This window comes from Oryctolagus cuniculus, chromosome 5 (assembly GCF_051225735.1).
Source record: "Oryctolagus cuniculus isolate XC-2025 breed Fujian yellow rabbit chromosome 5, ASM5122573v1, whole genome shotgun sequence".
Lineage (NCBI taxonomy): Eukaryota > Metazoa > Chordata > Mammalia > Lagomorpha > Leporidae > Oryctolagus > Oryctolagus cuniculus.
In genome coordinates this window covers 127,201,168-127,228,343 of record NC_142871.1, presented here as the reverse complement: position 1 = coordinate 127,228,343, position 27,176 = coordinate 127,201,168, and the positions used below count along the sequence as shown (strand labels likewise).

General features: G+C 40.2%; 1 protein-coding gene across 8 annotated transcripts in view; it reads left to right on the top strand.

Annotated features, from left to right (window-relative positions):
* Nucleotides 1-27,176, top strand: part of UBR2 (ubiquitin protein ligase E3 component n-recognin 2) — a 119,317-nt gene that overhangs the window by 38,098 nt on the left and 54,043 nt on the right. For 4 of the 8 annotated variants that reach the window (XR_016234606.1, XR_011388680.2, XM_070074089.2 and 1 more), the window contains exons 5-14: nt 4,888-5,018; nt 6,371-6,509; nt 7,969-8,031; nt 13,273-13,393; nt 15,731-15,838; nt 17,180-17,268; nt 18,366-18,464; nt 22,165-22,328; nt 22,417-22,516; nt 25,883-26,011. Coding sequence is in view for 3 of the 8 variants with exons in the window: in XM_070074089.2 (XP_069930190.1) it covers nt 4,888-5,018; nt 6,371-6,509; nt 7,969-8,031; nt 13,273-13,393; nt 15,731-15,838; nt 17,180-17,268; nt 18,366-18,464; nt 22,165-22,328; nt 22,417-22,516; nt 25,883-26,011 (1,143 nt within the window). In the remaining 5 variants the exon portion in view is untranslated. Of the gene's footprint in view, nt 1-4,887; nt 5,019-6,370; nt 6,510-7,968; nt 8,032-13,272; nt 13,394-15,730; nt 15,839-17,179; nt 17,269-18,198; nt 18,465-22,164; nt 22,329-22,416; nt 22,517-25,882; nt 26,012-27,176 lie in introns of all 8 variants that reach the window. The other 4 variants (XR_016234607.1, XM_070074090.2, XM_089333955.1 and 1 more) reach the window with 2 other exon arrangements.

Here is a 27,176-nt window from a genome sequence, read left to right as displayed (position 1 = left end):
TAAATCTTTTAAAAAAAGAAAATAAGTTCATGATATAAATGAAGTTGTTTGGATGAATGTTCAGACTCTAGCTTATTTCCGCAATTGTAATTGGTCAGTGGAGAAAATCCTCATGCATACTTTATTCCCAAATGACAGCATTAAAGTCAATTGTAAAACATGCTTACCTTTTTAAAATTCCAGTATTGTAGGAATATATCCCATAAAAAATTAAAAGTTCTTCATGACTCCCACTCTCCTCTGAAGTAACTACTGATAACAAAACTTTTTAACACCATACCTTGAGTTCTTCTAGCTTGAAAAGACAGTAAACCTGCCGGTGCCACAGCTCAACAGGCTAATCCTCCGCCTAGCGGCGCCGGCACACCGGGTTCTAGTCCCGGTCGGGGCACCGGATTCTGTCCCGGTTACCCCTCTTCCAGGCCTGCTCTCTGCTGTGGCCCGGGAAGGCAGTGGAGGATGGCCCAAGTGCTTGGGCCCTGCACCCACATGGGAGACCAGGAGAAGCACCTGGCTCCTGCCTTCGGATCAGCACGGTACGCCGGCCGCGGCGGCCATTGGAGGGTGAACCAATGGCAAAGGAAGACCTTTCTCTCTGTCTCTCTCTCACTGTCCACTCTGCCTGTCAAAAAAATAAAAAATAAAAAAATAAATAAAAAGACAGTAAACCAAAGCTGACCTCTCAACAAATGTTTGTGTTCTGTAATGTAAATATAATCAAATAACTGAAATTATTAGTCATAACTGATAACACAACATAGCATAAGATCTCATTTATTTACTCATTCTAAATCATTTATGCTGTGATGTGAATACACTGCCTTAATCTTTCCTTGCAGTAGCTTGCACAAATCTAGCATCTCTTCGTTGCAGAAATAATTCTTTATAATCAGTGTCACATTTTTTAAAAAGATTTATTTATTTACTTGAAAGTCAAGTTATAGGAAGAGAGGGAGAGACAGAGAGAGAGAGATCTTGCATCCACTGATTCAGTCCCTAGGTGGTTGCAACAGAATTGCTGGGCTAGGCCAAAGCTAGGAGCCAGAAGCTTTCAGGTCTCCCACAAGGGTAGCAGGGGGCCAAGCGTTTGGACCATCTTCCACTGCTTTTCCCAGGCCATGAGAAGGGAGCTAGATCAGAAGTGGAGCAGCCGGAGCAGGAAACTTTGCTCATGTGGGATAACAGCGATGCAGATGATGACTTTACCCACTGTGCCATGATGCCAGCTGTCACATTTTTCAGGAAATTAAAATGTGAATACAGACATGTCAGGAGGATAGAAGAATCTACATTCCTGGACCTGCCCCAAAAGGGCTAATAAAGCAGCAAAATTATGAGTTCTTGATCTCAAAATACACATTCTACAGTGCATTTTCCTATTGCTATTTGAAAATATAGTTAATCGTATATTGTTTTTATTTATTTATTTATTTATTTATTTATTTATTTATTTAGCAGGCAGGGATAGATAGACCAATCAAGCTGCCATCCACTGGTTCACTTCCCAGTTGCCTACAATGGCCAGGCTGAAGCCAGGAAACCAATCTAGGTCTCTCACATGGGTGACAGGGATCCAGCAAACTTGAGTCATTACCACTGCCTCCCAGGGTCTGCATTAGTAGAAAAGTAGAACTGGGAGCAGAGCCAAGACTCGAACCCAGCACTCCAATATGCGATTTAAGTGTACAATTGTCATCTTAACCACTAGGCCAAGTACCCATCCCAATCCTTTATTTTTAAGGTGACATATAATTCAAATGGGAAAGATTTCTGCAGGACCTGGGTTTTTTCAGAGTTCAAACACTACTGAGAATGAGTAGAAACCTCAAAAGCTGATAATTTTTTTCTGTCCAGGACTGTTAGATTTTTCATAAACCCTAGCATTGGTTTCTGACAGATGGTCTTTGTGCCCTTCTCCACTCACCGCTGGTCTGGTGTCTTGTTCCATGTAGCCCTCACCCAACTATCAGCCCCACAAATTAGGGACCAGCCTCTTCCTGTCTGTCTCTCCCCAGATCCCTTCACATGAGTAGAGAAGAGGAGGCAGCTGGGAAGGCCCTGCCACCATAGACTTTACTCCTTCCAAAGGCCTCTTCCCCCAAGACATTTGTTAAAATCAAACTTGAGCAAAACTGAAAGTTTACTATTTAAAAAAATTATTTATAAGTCCTGTTTATTATAATTATTTGATCCATAAAAGTTTTTTACTGGAATAACCGTAAGAAGTGGAGTAATGGGGCCGGCGCTGTGGCGCAGCAGGTTAAAGCCCTGGCCTGAAGCACAGGCATCCCATATGGGCGCTGGTTCTAGTCCCAGCTGCTCCACTTCCAATCCAGCTCTCTGCTATGGCCTGGGAAAGCAGTAGAAGATGGCCCAAGTCCTTGGGCCCCTGCACCAGCATAAGAGACCCGGAAGAAGCTCTTGGCTCCTGGCTTTGAATCAGCGCAGCTGCGGCCATTGCAGCCAACTGGGGAGTGAACCAGCAGATGGAAGACCTCTCTCTCTGTCTCTACCTCTCTCTGTAACTCTTTCAAATAAATAAAATGAATCTTTAACAAAAAAAAAAAGTGGAGTAATATGACCAAAAAAGATTGTTCTGGAATGGGTGAGGTTCTTGTTAGCAGTATCTACCCCTGAGCCAATCCGAAGCCAGAAGCCAGGAGCTTCACTCTCATCTGCCACATGAGTGCAGCCCAAGCACTTTGACCATCATCTTCTGTTGCCTTCCCAGACACATTAGCAGGGAGCTGGATGGGAAGTGGAGCTTGAACCTACGCCCATATGAGATGCTGGCATTGCAAGCAGTGACTTAACCCTCTGCCCGACAGTGCCGCTCCCCATCCCCTTCTTTTTATTCTACCTTCTCCAGTTGTTTTCTGTCACATCCACCATGTGTATCTTTAGTGTCAGTGCAAAAAATATTCTGTTCCATGCATATTTTCAAGAATATTCTGATGCCCATCCCATGATGGTGAAACATTGCTTTTCTACTTTTTAAAAATATCTATTATTTATAATATATAGTATATATATAAAATATATATTATTTATTTCAAAGTCAGAGTTACAAAAAAAAAGAGACAGAGAGAGATCTTCCATCCACTGGTTCACTCCCCAAATGGCTGCAACAGCCAGGGCTGGGCCAGGCCTAAACTAGGAATCAGGAGCTACTTCCAGGTCTCCCATGTAAGTACAGGAGCTCAAGCACTTGAGCTGTCTTTGACTGCTTTCCCAGATGTATTAACAAGAAGCTGGATTGGAAGTGGAGCAGCTGGAACTCAAACCAACACCCATATGGGATGCCAGGATTGCAGATGACAGCTCAATGCACTGTGCCACAGTGTGGGCCACGAAGCATTGCTTTTTCTAATTGAGAAATGAATAATATGCTATTTATCCATTAAGCTAAATAAAGTGTTTAGATTTAAGATAAAATATTGATTAAAGATTATATAAAATGCCTCGCCAACCTTTACAGAAAGGATATCATGGTAAATATATTTAAAGTAACACTTTGTTACATTAACCTAAAAATTTAGTGACTCATTCACTGTTGATTTTTTTTTTTTTTTTTTTAAAGAAGTAATCCAAGACTCAAAGGCAGAATTGGATATTAGTGGTTCTCAACTTGGGTATTTCCCCACCTCCCATAGCTGATCATTTGGCAAGGTCTGGAAATAATTTTCATTTTCATGACTGGGGTTAGGAATGCTATTATAGGACAGGATCCTGCAATCCGTCAGACAGCCCCCATAACAAAGAATTCCTTCCGTTGGCTCACTCCCCAAATGGCCACAATGGCCGGAGCTGCACTGATCTGAAGCCAGGAGCCAGGTGCCTCTTCCCAGTCTCCTACACAGGTGCAGGGGCCCAAGAACTTGGGCCATGCTCCGCTGATTTCCCAGGCCATAGCAGAGAGCTGAATTGGAAGAGGAGCAGCCGGGACTAGAACTGGTGCCCATATGGGATGCCAGCGCCACAGGCGGAGAATTAACCTACTGTACCACGGCATTCACTGTTAATTCTAACATATGAAGTTCCTTGTTAACATGCATGTGTATCTTACCTGCTGAAAGAAAACAGTGAATGATTCTTAAAACATCAAGAGGCAGTTTTCATCTTTAAGATTGGAAAAATCAGGAGGCTAGCACTGTGGTTGTATCAGGTAAAAGCCTCTGCCTGCCTGCAGTGTCGGCATCTAATATGGGCATTGGTTTGAGTCCCAGCTCCTCCACTTCTGATCCAGCTCTCTGCTATGGCCTGGGAAAGCGGTAGAAGATAGCCCAAGTCCTTGCACCCCTGCACCCGTGTAGGATACCCAGAATAAGTTTCTGGTTCCTGGCTTCAGATCAGTCTAGCTCTGGCCATTACAGCCATTTGGGGAGTAATCCAGCGGATGGAAGAATTTCTCTCTCTCTCTCTTTCTCTCTCTGTCTCTCTCTCTAACTGACTTTCAAATAAACAAACATTTAAAAAATAAAGCAAGCCCACTTTTTAAAAAAATAAATAAAATTGGAAAAATCGAGTGTCCCTTTACACCCAAAAAATTTAAGGGTCCACCCTTAAATAACATTTTTTGTTTAATCTGGAAATTGGGGTTAGCATGATAAAAAGGTGTAAAGGTGATAGTAGGGTTAGAGATCCAAGAGTACCATACCAAAATGTTTAGATTAATTCTTCAGGTATTGGAGGGCCTTTGAATATTTCAATTCAGTTGATTGAATAATTGGAATTATTCTGAACAACACTTTAGGAAGGTTGAATTTGTAGGCTGTAAGGTATAGGACTAAATGCACAGGATTTTGAGTGGTGGAGATGTAATGGGGAAGAAGAGAAATAATTGCATTTAACATTGTTTCATTTTTTAAAATCTATTCTTTCTTTCAGGATCCTCTTGTGCATTTGTCAGAAGATGTGATAGCAAGAACTTACAACATTTTTGCTATTATGTTTCGCTATGCAGTAGAGATATTAACCTGGGAAAAAGAAAATGAATTGCCAGCAGAGTTAGAGTTGGAGTGAGTATAACCCATTTATTCTTGGTGTATGAGGAACTCCTAAATTTTAACTTTCATACAACTAGGATAGGACATAATCTGTATTTTTAAAGGTTTGTTTATTTTTGAGCAAAGGGAGAGCTCTTCTATCTGTTGGTACTGATTTATTCCCCAAATGCCTGTAACAGCTGGGCCAGGCCAGGCTGAAGCCAGGAGCCAGGAACTCCAGCTGGGTCACCCACAAGGGTGGAAGACACCCAAGTACTTTGGCCATCGACTGCTGCCTTCCTAGGTGCATTAGCAGAAAACTGGTTTGGAAGCAGAGCAGCCAGAACTCAAATTGGCACTCCGGCATGGAATATGGGCATCCCATAGCGGAGTGCCTGGGTTTGAGTCCCTGCCCCACTTCTGATCCAGCCTCATGCTGCTGCACATGCTGGGAGGCAGCAGGTCCTGACTCAAATATTTAGGTCCCTGTCGTCCACACGGGAGACCTGGCCGAGTCCCAGCTATTGGTGGGCATTTAGGGAATGAACCAGCTGATGGAAGGTGTGTGTGTGTGTGTGTGTGTGTGTGTGTGTTTGTCACTCTTTCACATAAAAGAAAATTAATAATAACCAGCTTTCAAAAAATGCATTTTTTAAGTCTGGTTTTAACCTAACAGTAACCTTAATTTTATAGTTTTTAAGTATGTGTAATCAGGGTTGGCACTGTGGTATAGTGTGGTGCCGGCATCCCATATGGGTGCTGATTCAAGTCCCAGTTGCTCCACTTCCAATACAGCTCCCTAGTAATGTGCCTGGGAAAGCAGTGGAAGATGGCCCAAGTGATTGGGCCCCTGCACCCTGGAAGAAGCTTCTGGCTCCTGGCTCCTGGCTTTGGATCAGCTCAGCTCCTGCCATTGCAGCCTCTTGGCAATATTAGCATTTGGGACCAGATTAATTCTTTGTTATGGGGGCTGTCTGACGGATTGCAGGATCCTGTCCTATAATAGCATTCCTAACCCCAGTCATGAAAATGAAAATTATTTCCAGACCTTGCCAAATGATCAGCTATGGGAGGTGGGGAAATACCCAAGTTGAGAACCACTAATATCCAATTCTGCCTTTGAGTCTTGGATTACTTCTCCAGCAGATCTGTAAACTTGCAGTGCTATTACACCATGCTGTAGCATCCTGCTGTTCTTGATGAAGCAAGTTGTGGAGTTACATATTCAATGTCTGTTTTCCCCCAACAGACTGCAATGTCAGAGAACACAGAGACCACAAGTGACTTTCCCAGTATATGCCCAGTACCTAGCACTGACATAAATCAACCTGAAACACAATATGCAAATAGATAATGCAACTTATCACTAATGCCTTATTCCACAGAGAGCAGAGTGACACCTACTATTGCATGCTGTTTAATGATGAGGTTCATACCTATGAGCAAGTTATTTATACTCTTCAGAAAGCTGTTAACTGCACACAGAAAGAAGCTATTGGTTTTGCAACTACGGTAGATCGAGATGTAAGTAATTTCATCATACTGACACCACATAAAAAACTGAACTTTTGCTCCAGATAAGTTACTCCAGAAGATTGAGTTAACATTTTTTAAAAATTGTATTCAAATATTGGCCACCTGTATATTGTATATAACTGTGAACCATTGCCAGATAGAAAGTTTAAGATGAAACATTGATTTAGTTATCTTCATGCTATGCAGTGATTTAAAATATTGTTATGAAAGTGGGAATTATAGAAACCCAGATTAGATGTTGCTTTGTTCAAGGAAATATACTTACTAATGACTTGAAACAATTAGGAAAATTTTAATTTACTTTTTGTTGATGAATAGGATGAATTTATAAATATTAAAAATCATCGAGGCCAGTGATGTGGTGCAACGGGTTAAAGCCCCAACCTGCAGCACCGGCATACCATTTGGGTGCTAGTTCAAGTCTCAGCTGCTCCACTTCTGATCCAGCTCCCTGATAATGTGCCTGGGAAGGTAGTGAAAGATGGCCCAAGTGCTTGGACCCCTGCACCCATATGGGATACCAGGAAGAAGCTCCTGGCTCCTGGCTTTGGTCGGCTCATCTCTGGTTGTTGCAGCCTTCTGGGGAGTGAACTAACAGAAGACAACACTCTGTCTCTCTCTGTGACTCTACCTCTCTCTTTAACTCTTTCAAGTAAAGTAAATCTTTAAAAAAAAAAAAAGAAAAGAAAAGAAACGTGGGGCAGGCACAGTGATTAAGGTGCTGTTTGGAGCACCACATCTCACACCATTGCCTAGGATTCTAGCTTCCTGCTAATTCACACCCTAGGAGGCAGCAGGTGATGACTCAAGTAGTTCATTCTCTGCTACCCACATGGGAGACCCACACTAAGTTTCAGACTGGCATCAGCCTGGCCCAACTCTAGCTATTGTGAGCATATGGTAAGTGAACCAGCAGATGGAACATCTATCTGTGTCCTTCTGCCTTTCACATAAATAAAATAAATAAATTACTTAATTTTTTAAAAAGATTTATTTATTTGAAAGGCAAAGTTACAGAGACAGACAGACATACACACAAACACAGAGAAAGAGAGAGAGAGAGAAAGAGGGTGGTCTTCCATCCGCAGTTTGTTTCCCAAATGGCCACAACAGCTGAAGTTGGGCCTATCCAAAGCCAGGAGCCAGGAGCTCCTTCCAGGTTTCTCATGTGGGTGCAGGAGCCCAAGGACTTTGGCCATCTTCTACTGCTTTCCCAGGCAGAGAGCTGGAATGGAAATGGAGCAGCCAGGACTAGAACTGGCATCTGTAGGGATGCCAGCCCTGCAGGTAGCAGCAGGGCTACACCACAGCAGCAGCCCCTACTTAATTAGTTTTTTAAAAATTACTAGAGTTTTTATATGCTAAAGCATGTTTGTTTCCTGGTTAAGAAGTTATTGATATTTAAAATAATGTATTTACAGGTTACTATAAATATTTTACTTTGCAGGGGCGTAGGTCTGTTCGATATGGAGATTTCCAATATTGTGAGCAAGCAAAATCAGTTATTGTGGTAAGTGATTTTGACATACTGTATTATTATTTTTTTCTCATTTAAAATTAACTCCATATTTTGCCATTTATAAACATTTTTTTCTGCTTTCATGAATGTAAAGCTAATATTAATCAAAAATCATGTTGAAAGGTAATGTTTCTTGAGCATTGTGTTATTGCTTTATCTGGATTTTTTAAGCAATGTAAGATTGATGTAGAAAACAAATATTTAGGTAAGATTTATGTTTGTTATCTTCCTATTTTTGCATCAGAAAAATCTTTGAAGTTTTTTTGTTTTGTTTTTAATTAATTGAGTTTAATTCACCTTTAGCACCAAGGTTAGAATCCAGAGACAGTTGTTTCTTGGTATATGATGACAAGACATATTCCCTATCCAAATATAACTTAGTATACTATTTTCCTATAAAAAAGTGTTCCCCACGTTACTAGATTTATTTTTAACTACTCCATAAAACTGTATTTCATCAAATATTCTTTTTTTAAAAGTATATATTATAAAATATTTTAAAGATACAGGTAAAAATAGATATAATACAGTAAACACCTATATACTTAAATTTACCATATTTTCTTCATCTTTTAAATAAGAAAAAAAAGAGGTTCTTGTATCTACTCTTCCTAATTATACTAACCTTCTTTCCCTAGAGATAACTACTCCAACTACTTCAATTGATTCACTTCTTTCATTCCTACTTTATCTTTCATATATAAATCTATGTAAACAGTATATGCATTGATTTGGAAGCCATTAAACATTATATAATAATATTCTATTGACTATGTTGTATTGCAGTTTGCCTGTTCACGTCAATGTTGTTTTCAGAATTATCTGTGTTGATACATATTGCTGTAGTTCATTCATTTTTCTAACCATTATAAAGTATTCCACTGAACAGTTTAAGGTGCTTCCAGGTTTTTTTGCTATGACAAATAATTCCTGCTGTGAATATTCTTTGGTCTCCTTTGTTGCATACATGCAAAAGTTTCTCTAGGGTATATTCCAAGAAATGAAATCTCTTGAGTTATGAGGGAGAGTATGAACATTTTTCAGCTTCACCAGATTTTGCCTGGTCTCCAAAACAGTAGTTCCAGTATTGATTCCTGCCAGCAATGTGGGAGCCTTCCTGCTTCTCCACAACTTTGTCAGAGCTGTATGTTGCCAAATTTTAAAAACGTTGCCAATCTGAGGTATATGAAGAGGTATCCTGTCACTTAAATTTTCTTTTCCTTGATTTCTAAGTGTCTGTTTTATTGTTCATTTAAGTTTTCTGTGAACTTTCTATTCAAATCCTTTTCCCAACTTTTCTGTTCTTTTCTCATATTTTGTCTTTTTCTTTCTCATTTATTTGCGATGCCTCTCATTGAGTAAAATCTTTAAATTTTAATGTAATGGAATATCTTTTTCTTTATGATTTGTATGTTCTAAGAAATTTTTCCTTGCTGCCTGAACTTACTGAATTTAATTCTGCAACAAAAACTATACTGTGGTCATATACTAAATATTCCCATTCTTGGGAAGTACATACTGAAATACCTAGAGATAAAGAGCTGTGGTGCATATAACTTCAGTGGGTCTTTTCTTTTTTGGTGTCTCTGTGTGTGTGCATGTGTGTGTGTCTGTGGAAAAAGACAATGCACACATGATAAGGCAGTTGGGATAAATGTTTGCAGCTGATGAATCTGGGTGAGGGAAAGGGCATGAGTATTCTTTCTACCATTTTTATGCTTATTGTAAGTTGAAATTATTTCCAAGTAAAAAATCAGAAAGTATTCATCAGATACTGAATCCTGAATTATTATAACTCTGATGTTCAAATACATTCTTAAATTAAGTGGGACCAGTAATAATTCCGGACTGCTGTTTTTCAAAAGAATGAGAATGTAAGATTCAGAGACAGTGTTGTTTCCTTGATTTTGTTTATGTATTCTTATATATTTTTAGTTTGATATCTTTTTATGTATTCAACTATATCTTCAATTTTTTCCTTTCTTTGAAAAGTTCTTATTTATAAGCTCTTGTGGCTGCATAGGAATGGAGAGATTAATGTTATGGAAGAGAGAGTTCAGAAATAGATACTCATATGAGGAAAATCAATCAACTACAAGAGACAGTGCTTCTTAACCAAGACTGGAAGAACCCCAAGAGTTTAAAAAAAAAAAGTGTGCACACTTTGCTATATGAAACTGCCTAGTAAGATATTTCATAAATGAAGTCAGGAGGCAAATAGTAGATTTGGAAAAACTTTTTCTAACACAAAGGATGGGTATTTAACATTTAACATTAAAACAGTTCCTATAAATTGTCAAGTAAAGAATAAAAACTAGAAAAGAAAAATGGGCAAAATATATGAAAAAATGGATCATACCTGAGAAAAGTATGTAGGCAATAAATATTGGAAAAATTTTGAACTCACTAATTACCAGTTAAAAAAAGATTTCATACCCATCAGAAGAAGAAAGAGCGGTAAAATATCATATTTGCAGAAATGCAAAGAATAGGAATATACATGTAATAATAAATTGCTACAGCATATTTAGAAAACAATCTAGTAATGGATATTAAAGTTTTACCTCTCCTAGAAAAATTTTTCAAAGATTTATTTATTTGTTTGAAAGGCAGAGTGATAGGGAGGGAAAGACAGAAAAAGGAGATCTATCCGCTGGTTCACTGCCCAAATGCCCACAACAGCCAGGATGAGACCAGGCCAAAGTCAGGAGCCCAGAACTCCATCTGTGTCTCCCACATGGCTGGCACAGACCCAAGTACTTGGGCCATAATCCTCCTCCTTCCAAGGTGTACATTAGCAGGAAGCTAGATTGGGAACACAGTGAAGCTAGAATTCAAACTGGCAGTCCAATATGGGATGCAGCATTGGAAATAGCAACTTAACCTGCTGTGCCATGACGCCTGTCCCTCTTCTCGGAACTTATCCCATAGAAATACAAGTACCACAGGCCAGCATTGTGGCATAGCAGGTAAAGCTGCCACCTGCAGTGCCAGCATCCCATATGAGTGTTGGTTCAAGTCCCAGCTGTTCCACTTCCGATCCAACTCCCTGCTAATGCACTCAGGAAAGCAGCAGAAGATGGCCCAAGTACTTGGGCCCCTGCACCCACATGGGAAATCCAGCTGAAGCTCCTGGCTCCTGGCTTTGCCCTGGCCCAGCCCTGGCTGTTGCAGCTATTTGGGGAATGAACCAGAGGATAGAAGATTCATTCTCTTTCTCTTTCTCTCTCTCCCTCTCCCTCCCTCCCTTTCAAATAAATAAATAAATACTTAAAATACAAGCCCCTGTAAGTGTATGTACAAGATGTTCAGTACTGCTTTTTTTATAGTCACAGAAGACTGGAAACAACTTGAATATGAATGTCCTTTTCCAGAGGATGTTTCAATAAATTCACACCACAGAATATTATGCAATAATTAACAAAAATAATAATAAATTAAAGCTAAGAGGCTTAAAAGAATACATAGTATCCTATTTTTGTAAATCAAACTAATAAAATAAAAATTCTTATAAATGTGCACATAAGTAATATGTGTGTGTATATATATATATATATATGGCGAAAATCTGCAGAGATGTGCCTACCATAATAATATAGGTAATGGAGATGAGATGAAGCAGGGGATGAGAAGAGGATCCAAGCAAAAAACAAAAAGGGGTGAGACATTTGGAAAAAGTATTGATAGATTTGAATAGACATTTCTCTAAAGAAGATACACAAATGGCCAAAAGGCCAATAAGCAAATGAAAACTTGTTCAACATCACCAGTCACTAGGGAAATGTAAATCAAAACCATAGTGAGGTACCTGCTTGTGCCCATTAGGATGGCCACTACTAAAATACAGTGACAATAATGTGTTGGCAATAAGAAACTGAAACCCTTGTGCACTACTGGTGGAAATGTAAAGTGTGGCTACTGGAAGAAACAGTATGGTAGTACTTCAAAAACTTAAAAATAGAATTAGCATATGGTCTAGCAATTTTGTTTTTGGGTGTATACACAAAAGCATTGAAAATAGAGTCTCAGCTATTTATAAACCCTCATTCAAGCACCATTATTCACAATTGCCAAAAGGTAGAAGCAACCCAGTTCTCTGTTGATGGGTGAATGGTGAAACAAAATGTGTTACAGACATACAATAGAATGTTGTCTAGCATCTAAAGAAAGGAAATTCTGATGCTTACTTTGACATGGATGAAGCTTGAGGACATTATGTGAAGTGAAATAAGCCAGAAACAGAAGGATAAATACTGTGTGATTTCACTTAGGTGAGGTGTCAATGTGGTCAGATTCATAGAGACAGAAAAGTAGGCGTGGTCTCAGGCTGCTGGTAGGTGGGAGGAGAGAGGGCTTATTACACAACTGTAATATGAGTTTCAATTTTGCAATATGTAGAATTTTTTACAACAGTGTGAATATACTTAACAGCACTGAACTATATATTTGAAAATATTTCAGATGATAAATTTCATATAGGTTTATTTTACCATGATTTTTTTTTTTTTTTTTTTTTTTTTGACAGGCAGAGTGGACAGTGAGAGAGAGACAGAGAGAAAGGTCTTCCTTTTGCCGTTGGTTCACCCTCCAATGGCCGCCGCGGCCGGCGCGCTGTAGCCAGCGCACCACGCTGATCCGTTGGCAGGAGCCAGGTACTTCTCCTGGTCTCCCATGGGGTGCAGGGCCCAAGGACTTGGGCCATCCTCCACTGTACTCCCGGGCCACAGCAGAGAGCTGGCCTGGAAGAGGGGCAACCGGGACAGAATCCGGCGCCCCGACCGGGACTAGAACCCGGTGTGCCGGCGCCGCAAGGCGGAGGATTAGCCTAGTGAGCCGCGGCGCCGGCCTTACCATGATTTTTTTAAAAAGTGTCGATAACATGATCACATCATGCAATGAATTAAGTGTGTGACTGTATTAAGAAATTAGTTTAAAGACATAAAGCAGGTTTAAGCATTTAAATCATTCATAATTGGTAGGGCAGATTTTAAGTATAAGACCAAAGGTTCAGGTTATTCATAAGCTGAACCTTCTTACATTTTCTTTTTTTAAGATTCCTTCTAGAAAATTATGATCTGAATCAAGAAGGCAAATGAGGCAGTGTTTTTCTTACACATATACATGAAAACTTCGTGATAACAATGGTCATGTTAAATAAAGATATTAACTTCTTTGTGCCTATAAAGTACCTATTTTTAAGTTGTTTTTTTCATTCTGCCATTTCTTTTTAAGAGAAATACCAGTAGACAAACAAAACCACTCAAAGTGCAAGTTATGCATTCGTCTATTGTCGCACATCAAAATTTTGGTTTGAAGCTTTTGTCTTGGCTGGGAAATGTTATTGGATATTCAGGTAGGTTCATAAAAGTTTGTGCTAATTGATGTTAAAATGAACTCATATGCCCTTGGTAAACTGTTTGGAAAATTATATTAAGTAGAATGATTGATTTCACATTTTAAAATGCCATCTCAGAACATCTTTTTTCAACTAAATCTAGGAAATATTGAGCTAAATAATTATAAACCATTTTAAAGTGCTAATATAATGAAAATCTCACAAACTTGATGAAAGAACTTTTTTTAATGGAGCATTCTGATGCAACTTTTCCACTGAATAAGCTAGAAAATTACTCTGAATAAAACATGTGATTTGCAATTTGAATAATATCACACTATGTTGATATCCTTGTTTGGTTCCTACAACGTTGGGTTACCAATAATTTGCAACTCTAAAAATTTACAATTTGGAAGTTGCTGGATTTTGTTTTGTTTTTCCATAGTCTACAAATTAGGAAATTATTCTTTATATTATAGAAACATAAATAAGAATTTTCATGTCCAAAGCCAAAAATAAAAGCTTAGGGTACAAATCTAAAGGGTAAAATAAGGATAGAAGTAAGCTGTCCTACTGTTCTTCAGCAAGATTGTGGGTAAATGACATTCTATTATTAAATACAAAGAAAATTCCAAAAATGTTTGTATTAAAAGACTACTAGAGGCCGGCGCCGCGGCTCAGTAGGCTAATCCTCCACCTAGCAGTGCAGGCACACCGGGTTCTAGTCCCGGTCGGGGCGCCGGATTCTGTCCCGGTTGCCCCTCTTCCAGGCCAGCTCTCTGCTGTGGCCCGGGAGTGCAGTGGAGGATGGCCCAAGTCCTTGGGCCCTGCACCCCATGGGAGACCAGGAGAAGCACCTGGCTCCTGCCATCGGATCAGCGCGGTGCGCCGGCCGCGGCGGCCATTGGAGGGTGAAACAACGACAAAAAAGGAAGACCTTTCTCTCTGTCTCTCTCTCACTGTCCACTCTGCCTGTCAAAAAAAAAAAAAGAAAAAGAAAGAAAAAGACTACTAGAAAGCACTGCCATAGAACTGACAATTAAAAATATGGAGGTATGAGCCGGCGCCGCGGCTCACTAGGCTAATCCTCCGCCTAGCGGCGCCGGCACACCGGGTTCTAGTCCCGGTCGGGGCGCCGGATTCTGTCCCGGTTGCCCCTCTTCCAGGCCAGCCCTCTGCTGTGGCCCGGGAGTGCAGTGGAGGATGGCCCAGGTGCTTGGGCCCTGCACCCCATGGGAGACCAGGAAAAGCACCTGGCTCCTGGCTCCTGCCATCGGATCAGCGCGGTGCGCCGGCCGCAGCGCGCCGGCCGCGGCGGCCATTGGAGGGCGAACCAACGGCAAAGGAAGACCTTTCTCTCTGTCTCTCTCTCTCACTGTCCACTCTGCCTGTCAAAAAAAAAAAAAATAAAAAAAAAAAAAAAAATATGGAGGTATGGAAGTATGGGCATGAATTTTTAAGTGTCTCTTCAATTTTTTTTCTTAGTGTCATATTCTTTAGTTTTGGTATTTTACTTTGGGTACCTACTTGGCAAGTACTGAACAAGTGTTAATGAGTAGTATCATGACAAATTTTCTACTGAAAATTTTCTTTGAGAAATGTATCATCAATAATGTAAATACCTACATTTAATACTTATGAGATTTTCTCTTTAGCCTTTTAAATGATTCCTACTTGGCAGTTTTTATAATTAAGCTTAAAAATTGCTCCACTTTTTTCTGATTATTTTGTATGCTTAAAGACTAAAAACAGTGATTTAAATGATAAAATGTAGAATAAAAAACTGTTGAAGCTCGGGTGTTTTTCATGTTTATGCGCATATATGAAGAACTTTTCTATAGTTAAGCATTTAGAAGAGGTAAGAATCATCTTCAGCACCTTTCATGCTCAGGTTCAGAGTGATTTTTTACTTAATGAATAAGAACATCTTGCATAGCATTAATAAAATGCACTGATAAATATTATAATACAGAAAGCATGCATTCTTTTAAATGTTAATAAATTTTATGTTGTACTTGCCTTTAGTTTTAATGAAATATATAACAGTTTTACTATAATCTGGTTTAATTAGCTTGAAGAACAATATTTCAGGGATTTGTTTACACCATAGGATGTCATTACCTTTCTGATAGACATATTTTGATTTTCTGGAGATAAAAGTTGGTATATAATGTGAGTGTTGGAGTTTTTCTCCTTTTTGTCAAAGCATTAACTAAATGTTTACTTTTCCTGGATAAATTTGACCTTTAATAAAACATATAAAATCTGTAGATTCATTTGAGTGTCTCCTGAAACCTCATTTTATTTTAATATTTGAAGTTCCTCTCTCATGACTACTTTTCCTCCTTTTTAAAGATGGCCTGCGTCGAATTTTATGTCAAGTTGGATTACAAGAAGGGCCAGATGGTGAAAGCTCTTCTCTGGTGGATAGATTGATGCTCAGTGATTCCAAATTGTGGAAAGGTGAATCTCTTAACTACTTTTAAGGTAGAGAGAGAGCCTATTTAAGTAATTGAGATTTTAAAATTTTTTTCATTTGGGAAGATGTTTAATAAATACATTTATGCTGGCCGGCACCACGGCTCAATAGGCTAATCCTCCGCCTGCGGCGCCGCCACACTGGGTTCTAGTCCCAGTCAGAGCTCTGGATTCTGTCGCGGTTGCTCCTCTTCCAGGCCAGCTCTCTGCTGTGGCCAGGGAGTGCAATGGAGGATGGCCCAGGTGCTTGGGCCCTGCACTCCATGGGAGACCAGGATAAGTACCTGGCTCCTGGCTTCGGATCAGCGCGATGCACCAGATGCAGCGCGCTGGCTGCGGCGGCCATTGGAGGGTGAACCAACAGCAAAAAGTAAGACCTTTCTCTCTGTTTCTCTCTCACTGTCCACTCTGCCTGTCAAAAAAATAAAAATAAATAAAAAATAAATACATTTATGCTTTTAAAAATTAGCATTGCAGATATAGTCTCAAAAAAATTTTGGGGACCCATGTTCCAAATTAAATAGGCTTTCTGTTTTTCTTAGAAAGTTATATTTAGAAAACCTGATTTTTTTTTAGGCCGGCGCCGCGGCTAAATAGGCTAATCCTCCACCTGCGGCGCTGCCACCTCGGGTTCTAGTCCCAGTTGGGGCACTGGATTCTGTCCCAGTTGCCCCTCTTCCAGGCCAGCTCTCTGCTATGGCCGAGGAGTGCAGTGGAGGATGGCCCAAGTACTTGGGCCCTGCACCCGCATGGGAGACCAGGAGAAGCACCTGGCTCCTGCCTTCGGATCAGAGCAATGCGCCGGCCGCAATGTGCCGGCCGTGGCGGCCATTGGAGGGTGAACCAACAGCAAAAAGTAAGACCTTTCTCTCTGTCTCTCTCTATCTCACTATCCACTCTGCCTGTTTTATTTATTTTATTGAAAGGCAGAGTTAAAGATCTTCCATCTACTGTTTCATTTCCATCCACTGTTTCATTCCCCAGATGGCCACAGCGGCCAGGGCTGGGCTGGACTGAAGCCAGGAGCTTTATCCAGATATCCCATATGGGTGCAGGTGCCAAAGCACTTGGGCCACCTTCCGTTGGTTTCTCAGCTGCATTAACAGGAAGCTGGATTGGAAGTGGAGCAGCTGGAACTTGAACCAGCATCCATATGGGATACCAGCATGTGGCAGTGGCTTAACCCACTATACCACAGTGCCAGTCCCTAGAAAACCTGATTTTATAATTAAGCAGATTGGAGATATTTTGTGCTAACTCTGGAAATGTAATTTTTTTGGTTTGTTTAGTATAGCCTCATCTTACCACCTGTTCTTTTCCTGAAAGGTGCTAGGAGTATGTATCATCAGTTGTTCATGAGCAGTCTACTGATGGATTTGAAATACAAGAAACTATTTGCGATTCGATTTGCAAAAGTAAGTGGTTTCTCAGTTTGGGGGTTTAACAAAGTCAGTCATATGTGGAGTAACTGTAGCCTGTGATTGTATCTAGACTTCAAAAAATTAGCTTCTGATGGTAATATGTCAATGTACTGATATTAAATTCTGAGAAACTTATAATCTATATTTTATCAGTAGAACAAAATTATAGCTGTGAGACTTTCTTACAACTTGAATGTCTACCTGTGTAGTGCTGGTGATAAGAGATGATCAATTTAAAACTTTGCCATTTTGGATGATGATACTATTCCTTTTAAAGTTCATATAAAATTGATAATATTAGTTGAAACAACACGTAATTATGGACGTGACTTAGGAACCACGAACTCTAGGTTGTGATGTAGTTTAGGTTCTCCCTTTCAGCAGCATGTGATTAAGCTAACCCTGTATTTTTTGTCCTCACTTGAATTAGGAATGCTTAACTGAGGAAGCATATAAGAATCATTTGAAGAGCTCTTTCAAAATATGTATTTGTGTTCCATTCTCAAACCCCCTGAAGCAGATTCACCAAGAGTGGAGCCCAAGCATATGTACTTTGCAGGGGTCATCAAATGATTCTGATAGGCATCCAGGAGTAATCAAAGTCTGGTTTCATCAGAGACAGTGTGGTGCTACTGTGGTTTAACCTCACCAGCATTCAGTGGCATCCCAGGATTTTAGTAGCTGTTATTCCCTGGGTGGGCTGATAAACTACCATTGTGCTCCAAAAGAATCAATATTCACACAGGATTCCACAGATTCCACAGTGAATCAACACTCAGACAGGATTTAATTGGTAGAAATCATCCCAGTATCATTCACATAGCAGTGTAATCTTACTGACTTCCTCCAGCGTTGACTTTTCATTATAACCCTTAGAGCTGTGGTCACTGTGGATTAGAGGTGAATCTCCCCCTTGTTGTTTAGAATTACCAGCAGTTGCAGAAAGATTTTATGGAGGATGATCACGAGCGGGCAGTGTCGGTGACTGCTCTGTCTGTCCAGTTCTTCACCGCACCTACTCTGGTGAGTGTGCTTGACTTTCTTTGTAACTGATAGCTGGCACTCCTTGCCTTTTTTTGCCTTCTTAATAGAACTATGAGCGTTTGCAGAGTGATTATGTGACAGATGACCACGACAGAGAGTTTTCAGTCGCAGACCTCTCGGTTCAGATATTCACGGTTCCTTCACTTGTAAGTACTGAAAGACTAGAAGAACTTTGTTTTCCATTAACAGAAATAAAGCCTTAAAATAAAAAGGGAACTAAGATCTCTATGTTCCTGAAGATCATTATGCTGATGGGCAGTTAGACTCCAGATACCTTCGGTCCCCTTCAACCATACTGGAACATAGCCCCAAATAACCAAGCAATCTGGGGGAGTAAGTCACTTAATTCAGTCCACATAGTACTTCTCATAGTACTTCCATGAGGGGTTGAACTGTTGAGTTAACATGAAACTGATTTATCCTTGACAGTAGGATAAGCCTGCACACTGTGTGCCATCTCACAGTTTAAGAAGTCTTCTTCCCTTATGGGAAAGGTACAGGCAGTCAAATCAGGCGTGGGTGGTTCACTAGCTGCTTCTGAAGGCATCAATATGTTTTAATGCTATATGGAAATCAGAATTCATACTTAATTTGTTCAACAAATTTATCTAGCACCTGCTATTTATTGGGCACAGTTATAGGCTTTGATAAATGTGTAGTGATATGGTGGTCCTTGCCCTGATCGAACTCACCATGGGGACGAAACTCATATAGTTAATTAAAATTATCATGCAAATTCTGTGAAGAATTTGGTTTCTTTGAGAGAGAAAATGTGAGGGATCTGACCTTTTCCCATAGTTCAGTGAGGGCTTCTCTAAGGCAGGTATCTCTATGCAGGGCCGTGAGAAAGTCCTGAAGCAGGGAGAACATTAGATGGGAAACAGGGCTAGTCAGTACCCTTAAAAATCCTGGAACATGGAGCAGAATTGTATACATTTAAGGGTGTTTTGTAGCTATTTTAACAAGATGTATTTTCCAGGTTGTTTTTTTTTTTAATGACTGATTTTCTCTCATATTTCTTTTATGTTAAAAAACATATAATCTAGTACAGTTGAAGTGCTCTGAAGTCTGTTCAACCACTAATGAGCTATTATTATAGGCCAAGTAAAGGGTCTGGTTTTTTGTTAATCTTTTTTTTTTTTTTTAAGATTTATTCATTTATTTGAAAGGCAGAGCCATAGAGAGACAGAGATCTTCCATCCACTGGTTCACTCCCCAGATGTCCACAGTGGCCAAAGCTGGGCTGATCTGAAGCCACGATCCAGGAGCTTCTTCCAGGTCTCCCTTGCAGGTGCAGGGGCCCAAGCACTTGGGCCATCTTCCAGTGCTTTTCCCGACCTTAGTGGAGAGCTGGATCAGAAGTAGAGCAGCCAAGACTCGAACTGGTGCCCATATGGGATACAGGAACTTCAGGCTGTGGCTTTACCCACAGCGCCATAACACTAGCCCCTGGGTTGTTATTTTAAGAGTATGGGAAGCCATTGATGAGTTTTAGGTAACATTTCATTACATTTGCAGTTTTAAAAGATCATGATGTTGGGGCCGACGCCATGGCTCACTTGGTTAACCCTCCGCCTGCGGCGCCAGCATCCCATATGGGCGCCGGTTCTAGTCCTGGTTGCTCCTCTTCCAGTCCAGCTCTCTTTAGTGGCCCAGGAGGGCAGTGGAGGATGGCCCAAGTGCTTGGGCCCCTGCACCCGAATGGAAGACCAGGAGGAAGCGCCTGGCTCCTGGCTTCGGATCGGCGCAGCGCCGGCCGTGGCAGCCATTTGGAGAGTGAATCAACGGAAGGAAGACTTCTCTCTGTCTCTACCTCTCACTGTCTAACTCTGTCTGTCAAATTAAAAAAAAAAAAATCATGATGTTTGTAATTTGGAGAACAAATTGGAGGAGATTAGAAGTGTGTATGGGCTGATGCTGTGGCTCACTTGGCTAATCCTCTGCCTGCAGCACCGGCACCCCAGGTTATAGTCCTGGTTGAGGCGCCGGGTACTAGTCCCAGTTGCTCCTTTTCCAGTCCAGCTCTCTGCTGTGGCCTGGGAGTGCAGTGGAGGATGGCCCAAGTGCTTGGGCCCTACACCTGCATGGGAGACCAGGAGGAAGCACCTGGCTCCTGGCTTCGAATCGGTGCAGCACACCAGCTGTAGTGGCCATCTGGGGGTTGAACCAATGGAAAGGAAGACCTTTCTCTCTGTCTCTCTCTCTCTCTCTGTCTAACTCTGTGTGTCCAAAAAAAAAAAAAAAAAAAGAAAAAGTGAAGCCAGTGCCATGATCTAGAAAAGAACTGATGGTCACTTGGACTGCTAACAATGGGTGTAATAATGTAATGAGAGATATTTTAGGTAGTATAATTTATAGAACTGACCAAGTAGGTTTGCGGTATGTTGAGCTTGGTGATTGATTGGATGTTGAATTTGAAGGAGACATATAAAGATGATTCCTAGGATACAGAGAATTGTCAGAGAGTGAGTAGGACTTATAAAGAGGAAAAATGACTTTTTTTGAAAAAAATGAAAAAATGATTTTCAGTTGAGTCAAGGTTTTGTTTGAAAGGCTGGTGATACAATCTCTGTTTCCCTCTTCCATTGGTCTTTTTGTCCATTGCCATGCCAGTACCATACTTGTAGTAACTATTCACAGTCTAATACTCCATTCTGACATCTTAGAGTACATACCCAAGAGAGGAATTGCCTAGATACAGGGTACATATGTGCTCAGATTAAATTGGTTCTACCAGACTCTTCCAGAATGGGTGAGCCAATTCATGGTCTGTTAATAATGTACGAAAGTTATAGATAGTGCGCCATAGTCTCACCAGTTTTGTAAAATTTATCTATTCCAATGGGGGCATAGTGGTTTCTCCTTGTAGTTTTAATTTGCATTTTTCTAGTGATAATGAGGTTGAATCCCTTCTTACATGTTGTTGAATATCCTCCTTTGTGAATGCCTGCTGAAGTTTTCTGCTGATTATCTTTTGGATCCTCTGCTTTTGTCTTACTGATCTGTAAATATAGTTTTTTTAAAACATACTGTATATTCTGCACACATATCCTTTGTTGGATATATATTACCAATATTTTTTCCTGCTCTATAGCTTATCTTTTCACTCCTTTAATATTGTCTCTTATTGAGCAAAATTTATGATTTCAATATCTTCTGTTTTTACCAATTTTTACATTACAGTTAGCACTTTCTATACAATCATTTCTTAGACAATCATTGTATGTCTAGGAAGAACAAAGGAAAGACTCTAAGAGCATTTCCCTTTTGTAAATGTTTAGTGGTAAAAAATACTGCTAACACATTTTGCCTTTGGATGGGAGACTTCAGGGGTTAGGAGATTTCTTTTTTTTTGCCTGTTGTACTTGGGTCATTTACATTTACTTGCTTTTTCAAAAATACATAGGTATATGTATCTATATGTAGAAACAAGAATAAATCTCAACTAAGAAAGTTAAGAGGAAACAGTTTCATACTGAGTTCTAGAACATCTATAACATAAACCTCTGGATCCTAGAATAATTATACCATACCATTATAGGTGTCTAAATGTCTCAGTTAAGGAAAATTTGCAGCCTGATTCAGACCCCCCACCCTGAATTATCTTTGAATAATGAGTCCTGGATCTGTCTTCTAACATTCTGGCATCTGATATAATTGTTGCTTCATACACGTGGCAGTTGGAGTAAGTAACTGTTATTTAGAAATACCCAGTAATGCGTTTATGATATTATATTGTTGTGTTGGAAAGGTTTAAACTGAGAAAACTAAACAATGTTGGTGACTTTTTTAGCTTCCTAATCAATAGATTTTGATTGTCACACACTCTGGTACACTTCGTTGCAGGCTCGAATGCTCATCACAGAAGAAAACTTGATGACCACTATCATTAAGACTTTCATGGATCATTTGAGACACCGAGATTCCCAGGGCAGGTTTCAGTTTGAACGATATACTGCTCTACAAGCCTTCAAGTTCAGGAGAGTTCAGAGCCTTATTTTAGATCTCAAGTAAGTTTGTGTTTAGTTATCAAACCAGTTGCTGCCTGTAAAGTGTGATGCTTATCTTTATGCTCATTGCTACTTTTATCTTGTTCAGGTATGTGCTAATTAGCAAACCAACAGAATGGTCAGATGAGCTGAGGGAGAAGTTCCTGGAAGGATTTGATGCGTTTTTGGAATTATTAAAATGTATGCAGGTATGAATAAACTGACATTTTTATTGCTTATTGAACTGAACAGTTTTCTGTTTATTCACTTTCTTTCATTTTGGGCACATTTTCAAAAGATCAATTTGGTTGGCTGCAATTAGGACCAAGAAGCTTCTCTTAAATTGGAAGACTCTTAGAAAGATGTAAAGCAAGGCCAGTGCCACGGCTCACTAGGCTGATCCTCCGCCTGTTGCGCCGGCACACCGGGTTCTAGTCCCAGTTGGGCTGCCGGATTCTGTCCCGGTTGCTCCTCTTCCAGTCCAGCTCTCTGCTGTGGCCCGGGAGTGCAGTGGAGGATGACCCAAGTGCTTGGGTTCCTGCACCCACATGGGAGACTGGGAGGAAGTACCTGGCTCCTGGCTTCGGATTGGTGCAGTGCCGGCCGTAGCGGCCATTAGGGGAGTAAACCAACGGAAGGAAGACCTTTCTCTCTGTCTGTCTCTCTCTCACTGTCCACTCTGCCTGTCAAAAAAAAAAAAATGAAGTAAAATAAAAATAAATAGAAAGATGTAAAGCAGGGGGTGGCGCTGTGGCATAGTAGATTAAGCCTCCACCTGCAGCACCGGCACCCCATATGGGTGCTGGTTTGAGTCCCAGCTGCTCCACTTCCAGTCCAGCTCCCTGCTGATGGCCTAGGAAAGCCATGGAGGATGGCCCAAGTGTTTGGGCCCCTGCACCCACAGAGACCTGGATGAAGCTCTTGGCTACTGGTTTAGATCATCCCAGCTCCAGCCATTGCAGCCATTTGGAGGAGTGAATCAGCACGTGGAAGATCTGTCTCCCTCTCTTTGTCTGTAACTCTGCCTATCAAATAAGTAAATAAATCTATATATGAAAAAAGGAAATGTGTAGAGCAAATGAGATCCCAGCAAAGGTTCTACCATCCACTGTTCTTTTGTGTTAGGTAATTCTTTTGGCTACCATTAATGTTCTTTCTGTAGAGGTTGCAAGTTTTTTCTTTAAGTGTGTTTACCAAGAATTATACCCAAGTCAAATTGGGAAATTATAATTGTTTTATTATTTTTAATGTTATCATGTTTTTTTCCCTCTCCTTGGTGTGATATGGAACTTTTTCCCATTTAATTCTCCTTTTTGGAAGCACCCCCTTATATAAAACAGAATCTAGAAGTAGAAACCAAGGATATATTTAACCAGTTTTAACTGTAAGACAATAAGAGATATCTCTAAAAATCTAAGCATGAGTCCTTTAGTAGCCATCTGGATTTTGTATTTTTTAAAATTGTTTATTTACTTACTCACAAGACAGAGTAGCAGAGACAGGATCTTCCGTTCTGCAATTTCATTCCCTAAATGCCTGCAAAAGTCACAGCTGGGCCAGGCCAATGCCAGGAGCCAGATATTCCATCCCAATCTCTCAAATGCCTGGTAGGAACCCAAGTATTGGGGCCATCATCCACTATCCTCCCAAACATGTTATAAGGAAGCTGGACCCGAAGCAGAATAACTGGAGTCAGACTGCCACTTTAGTATCAGATGCAGGTGTCCCAAGCAGTGGCTTAGCCCACTGTACCACAACACCCACCCCACCACCTGGCTTTCTTGAGAAAAGATAACCAAACTGACTCATCATTTTTAGAAAACCGTGTTCCTAGTTTTTTAAGTAGTGGTTGATGAGTATTTAATGTATTATACTACTACTATATTTTTTTCTTCATGTATCTATGAACACAGTAGCTACTTTGATCATTTTGAATACTTAAGGTATTCTGTATTCTCTATTATTTAATAACTTCTGACACACAAGGCAATTAGTCAAGTTTCTAAAAAGCGAGATTTTTTTTTTGTATTAAAAGGTGTCAAGGGCTGGGCATTATGGCACAACAGGTTAGCTGATGCTTGGAACACCCAGATCCCTTATTGGATTGCTTGGCAGAGGCCCATCTCTGCCTTCACTTCTGATCCAGCTGCTAATGCACCTGAAATAAAACAAGTGGTAGCCGACATACTGAGTTCCTGCCACCTACATCAGGGACCCAGGTGGAGTTCCTGGCTTTGACTTGCACACCTTGGCAGGTTTTTCAGGAATGAATCAGTTGATAGATGATCTTTCTGTCTCTGGCACTTTGCCTTTCAAATAAATAAAAGTGGATAAATAAACTTTTATAAATGGCAGTATCATTAAAAAACATCTGTTGATCTTTTTATTGTTTTACTTTCATTCAGGCTAAATACAAACTTTTACTTACATTTTGGGGCATAAACATAAAAATTTTATTCTAATATATATATTTGTGTATATATACATATATATGTGTGTGTGTGTATATATATATGTATATATGTATATTTATGTATATATATATATATATTTGCCAGGCAGAGTTAGACAGTGAGAGAGAGAGACACAGAGAGAGTTATAGACAGTGAGAGAGAGACAGAGAGAAAGGTCTTCCTTCCGTTGGTTTACTCCCCTAATGGCCGCTACGGCCGGCACTGCACCAATCCGAAGCCAGGAGCCAGGTACTTCCTCCCAGTCTCCCATGTGGGTGCAGGAACCCAAGCACTTGGGCCATCCTCCACTACCCTTCCAGGCCACAGCAGAGAGCTGGACTGGAAGAGGAGCAACCAGGACAGAATCTGGCATCCCAACCGGGACTAGAACCCAAAGTGTCGGCACTGCAGTCAGAGGATTAGCCTAGTGAGCCGCAGCGCTGGCCTAAAATATATGTATAAATTCAATAATGATTTAAAAGCCTGTTAAATTTCTTTTAACAATTTTTCTGGTATATAATAGAGCTAAAAAGCAATTTGAAGAATAATACAGCAAAGTTTTGAACTACTTTATTGTCTCAAACAAATATAGAAGATTACCTCTAAAAAATACATTTTCTAACTGGATTTTTTATTGTATTTTAGAGATGTTACATACTTGAAGTGTCCTATTTTTTAAAAAATTTTATTTTTTTATTTATTTGAAAAACATATTACAGAGAGGAGAAGCAGAGAGAGAGGTCTTCCACCCTCTGGTTCACTCCCCAAATGACTGCAACAGAAGGGGCTAGGCCTATCCAAAGCCAGGAGCCAGGAGCTTCTTCTGGGTCTCCTACAAGGGTACAGGGGTCCAAGTGCATGCACCATCTCTTCTGCTTTCCCAAGCCGTAGCAGAGAGATCAGAAGAGAAGCATCCAGGACTCAAACTGGCTGGCACCCATATGGGATGCCGGCACTGAAGGCAGTGGCTTTACCCGCTACACCATAGCACTGACCCCTGAAGTGTCCTTTTAAAACTGTTTTCCTAATCAATATATATTCTTTCTACATTATTTCTTAGCTTTCCACTTAAGAGAACAACTATAATTTTTATTCATACAAAATTTTTTCATTACCTTTAAGGGGATGGACCCAATTACACGGCAAGTAGGACAACATATTGAAATGGAGCCGGAGTGGGAAGCAGCCTTCACACTACAAATGAAATTAACACACGTCATCTCAATGATGCAGGACTGGTGCGCTTTAGATGTGAGTTTCTTCTGGGGTGGGGGATGGAAACTGAGGTAGGGGAGTTGGCTAAAAGCACATTCCTGAGTAAATTTTGAAGAGAGCTAGAGAAAATAGTGCTGTTATTTAGCTCATAAAATAGCCTATTTCTTCCTTCCACCTGCAAATTCAGTGAAATTTTAGAAATTAAGATTCTAAAGCCTTAGTTTAAAAAATTTTTAATAACTTGAAAAATAGATAGGGAAAGAAATAATCCATACTCTACTCTCCTTTCCCTAATGTAACTATCTTCATTTTTTCCCCCCAATCTCTCCTGGACCTTAAGCAAGTAAAACCATAATTTACAAACTTAACTAAAAATAAAGTTTTAGTATTAGTATAAAGATTCTTCAGAAAGTACAAGGAAAATTCAAGCTATGAGAAAACTGAATAGATTTCAAAAACTTTTGCATCAAAATTAACTTAACCTTTTAGTTATACTTTTCCATGAATTTTTTAAAGTACTCTCATACATTTGTCCTAATTTGTCAAATTGTTTTCTCCTTTCTTTGGCAATAAAGTCCAGATAGAACTTGGACAAATTAGGGCATCAAGGAGGGCTTCCATGAGATCAGAACAATGTGTTAAAGTTAACAAAGCCTAAAGAAGGTTGCTGAGAAGACCACTGCATCCTGTTCTGTGATGTGAGGGCCTGCAGTTGTCCCAGGGGTTATGTGGCTGGAGCACAGGGGTCAAGGGTAGAGCAGTGGACAAGGCTATCTGACCATACTGGACCACAGAAAGAAGTTTGGATTTTATTCTAATTAAAATGATCAATCAGTCATTAGGGATTACCAATCAGGAAAGTAGTATGACTTGGTTTCCATGTTTTTATCTAATTTAATTTATTTGAGAGAGACAGACAGATACAAGAAGAGAAAGCTCCCGTCTACTGGTTGACTCCTTGGATGCCCATAGCTAGAACTGGGTTGGACTCAAAGTCCAGAGCTGGAAACTCGATCAAGATCTCCCAGAGAGCCATCACCTGCTGCTGCCCAGGGTGCACATGTGCAAGAAACTGGAATCTGGAGCAGAGCCAGGCCTGGAACCCAGGCTCTTCTGTTTGAGACGTACACATTTCAGCTGGCAGTTTGTCCTCTAGGTCAAGCACCCATCCCCTGATGATGTGTTTTTAAAAGTTTTATGA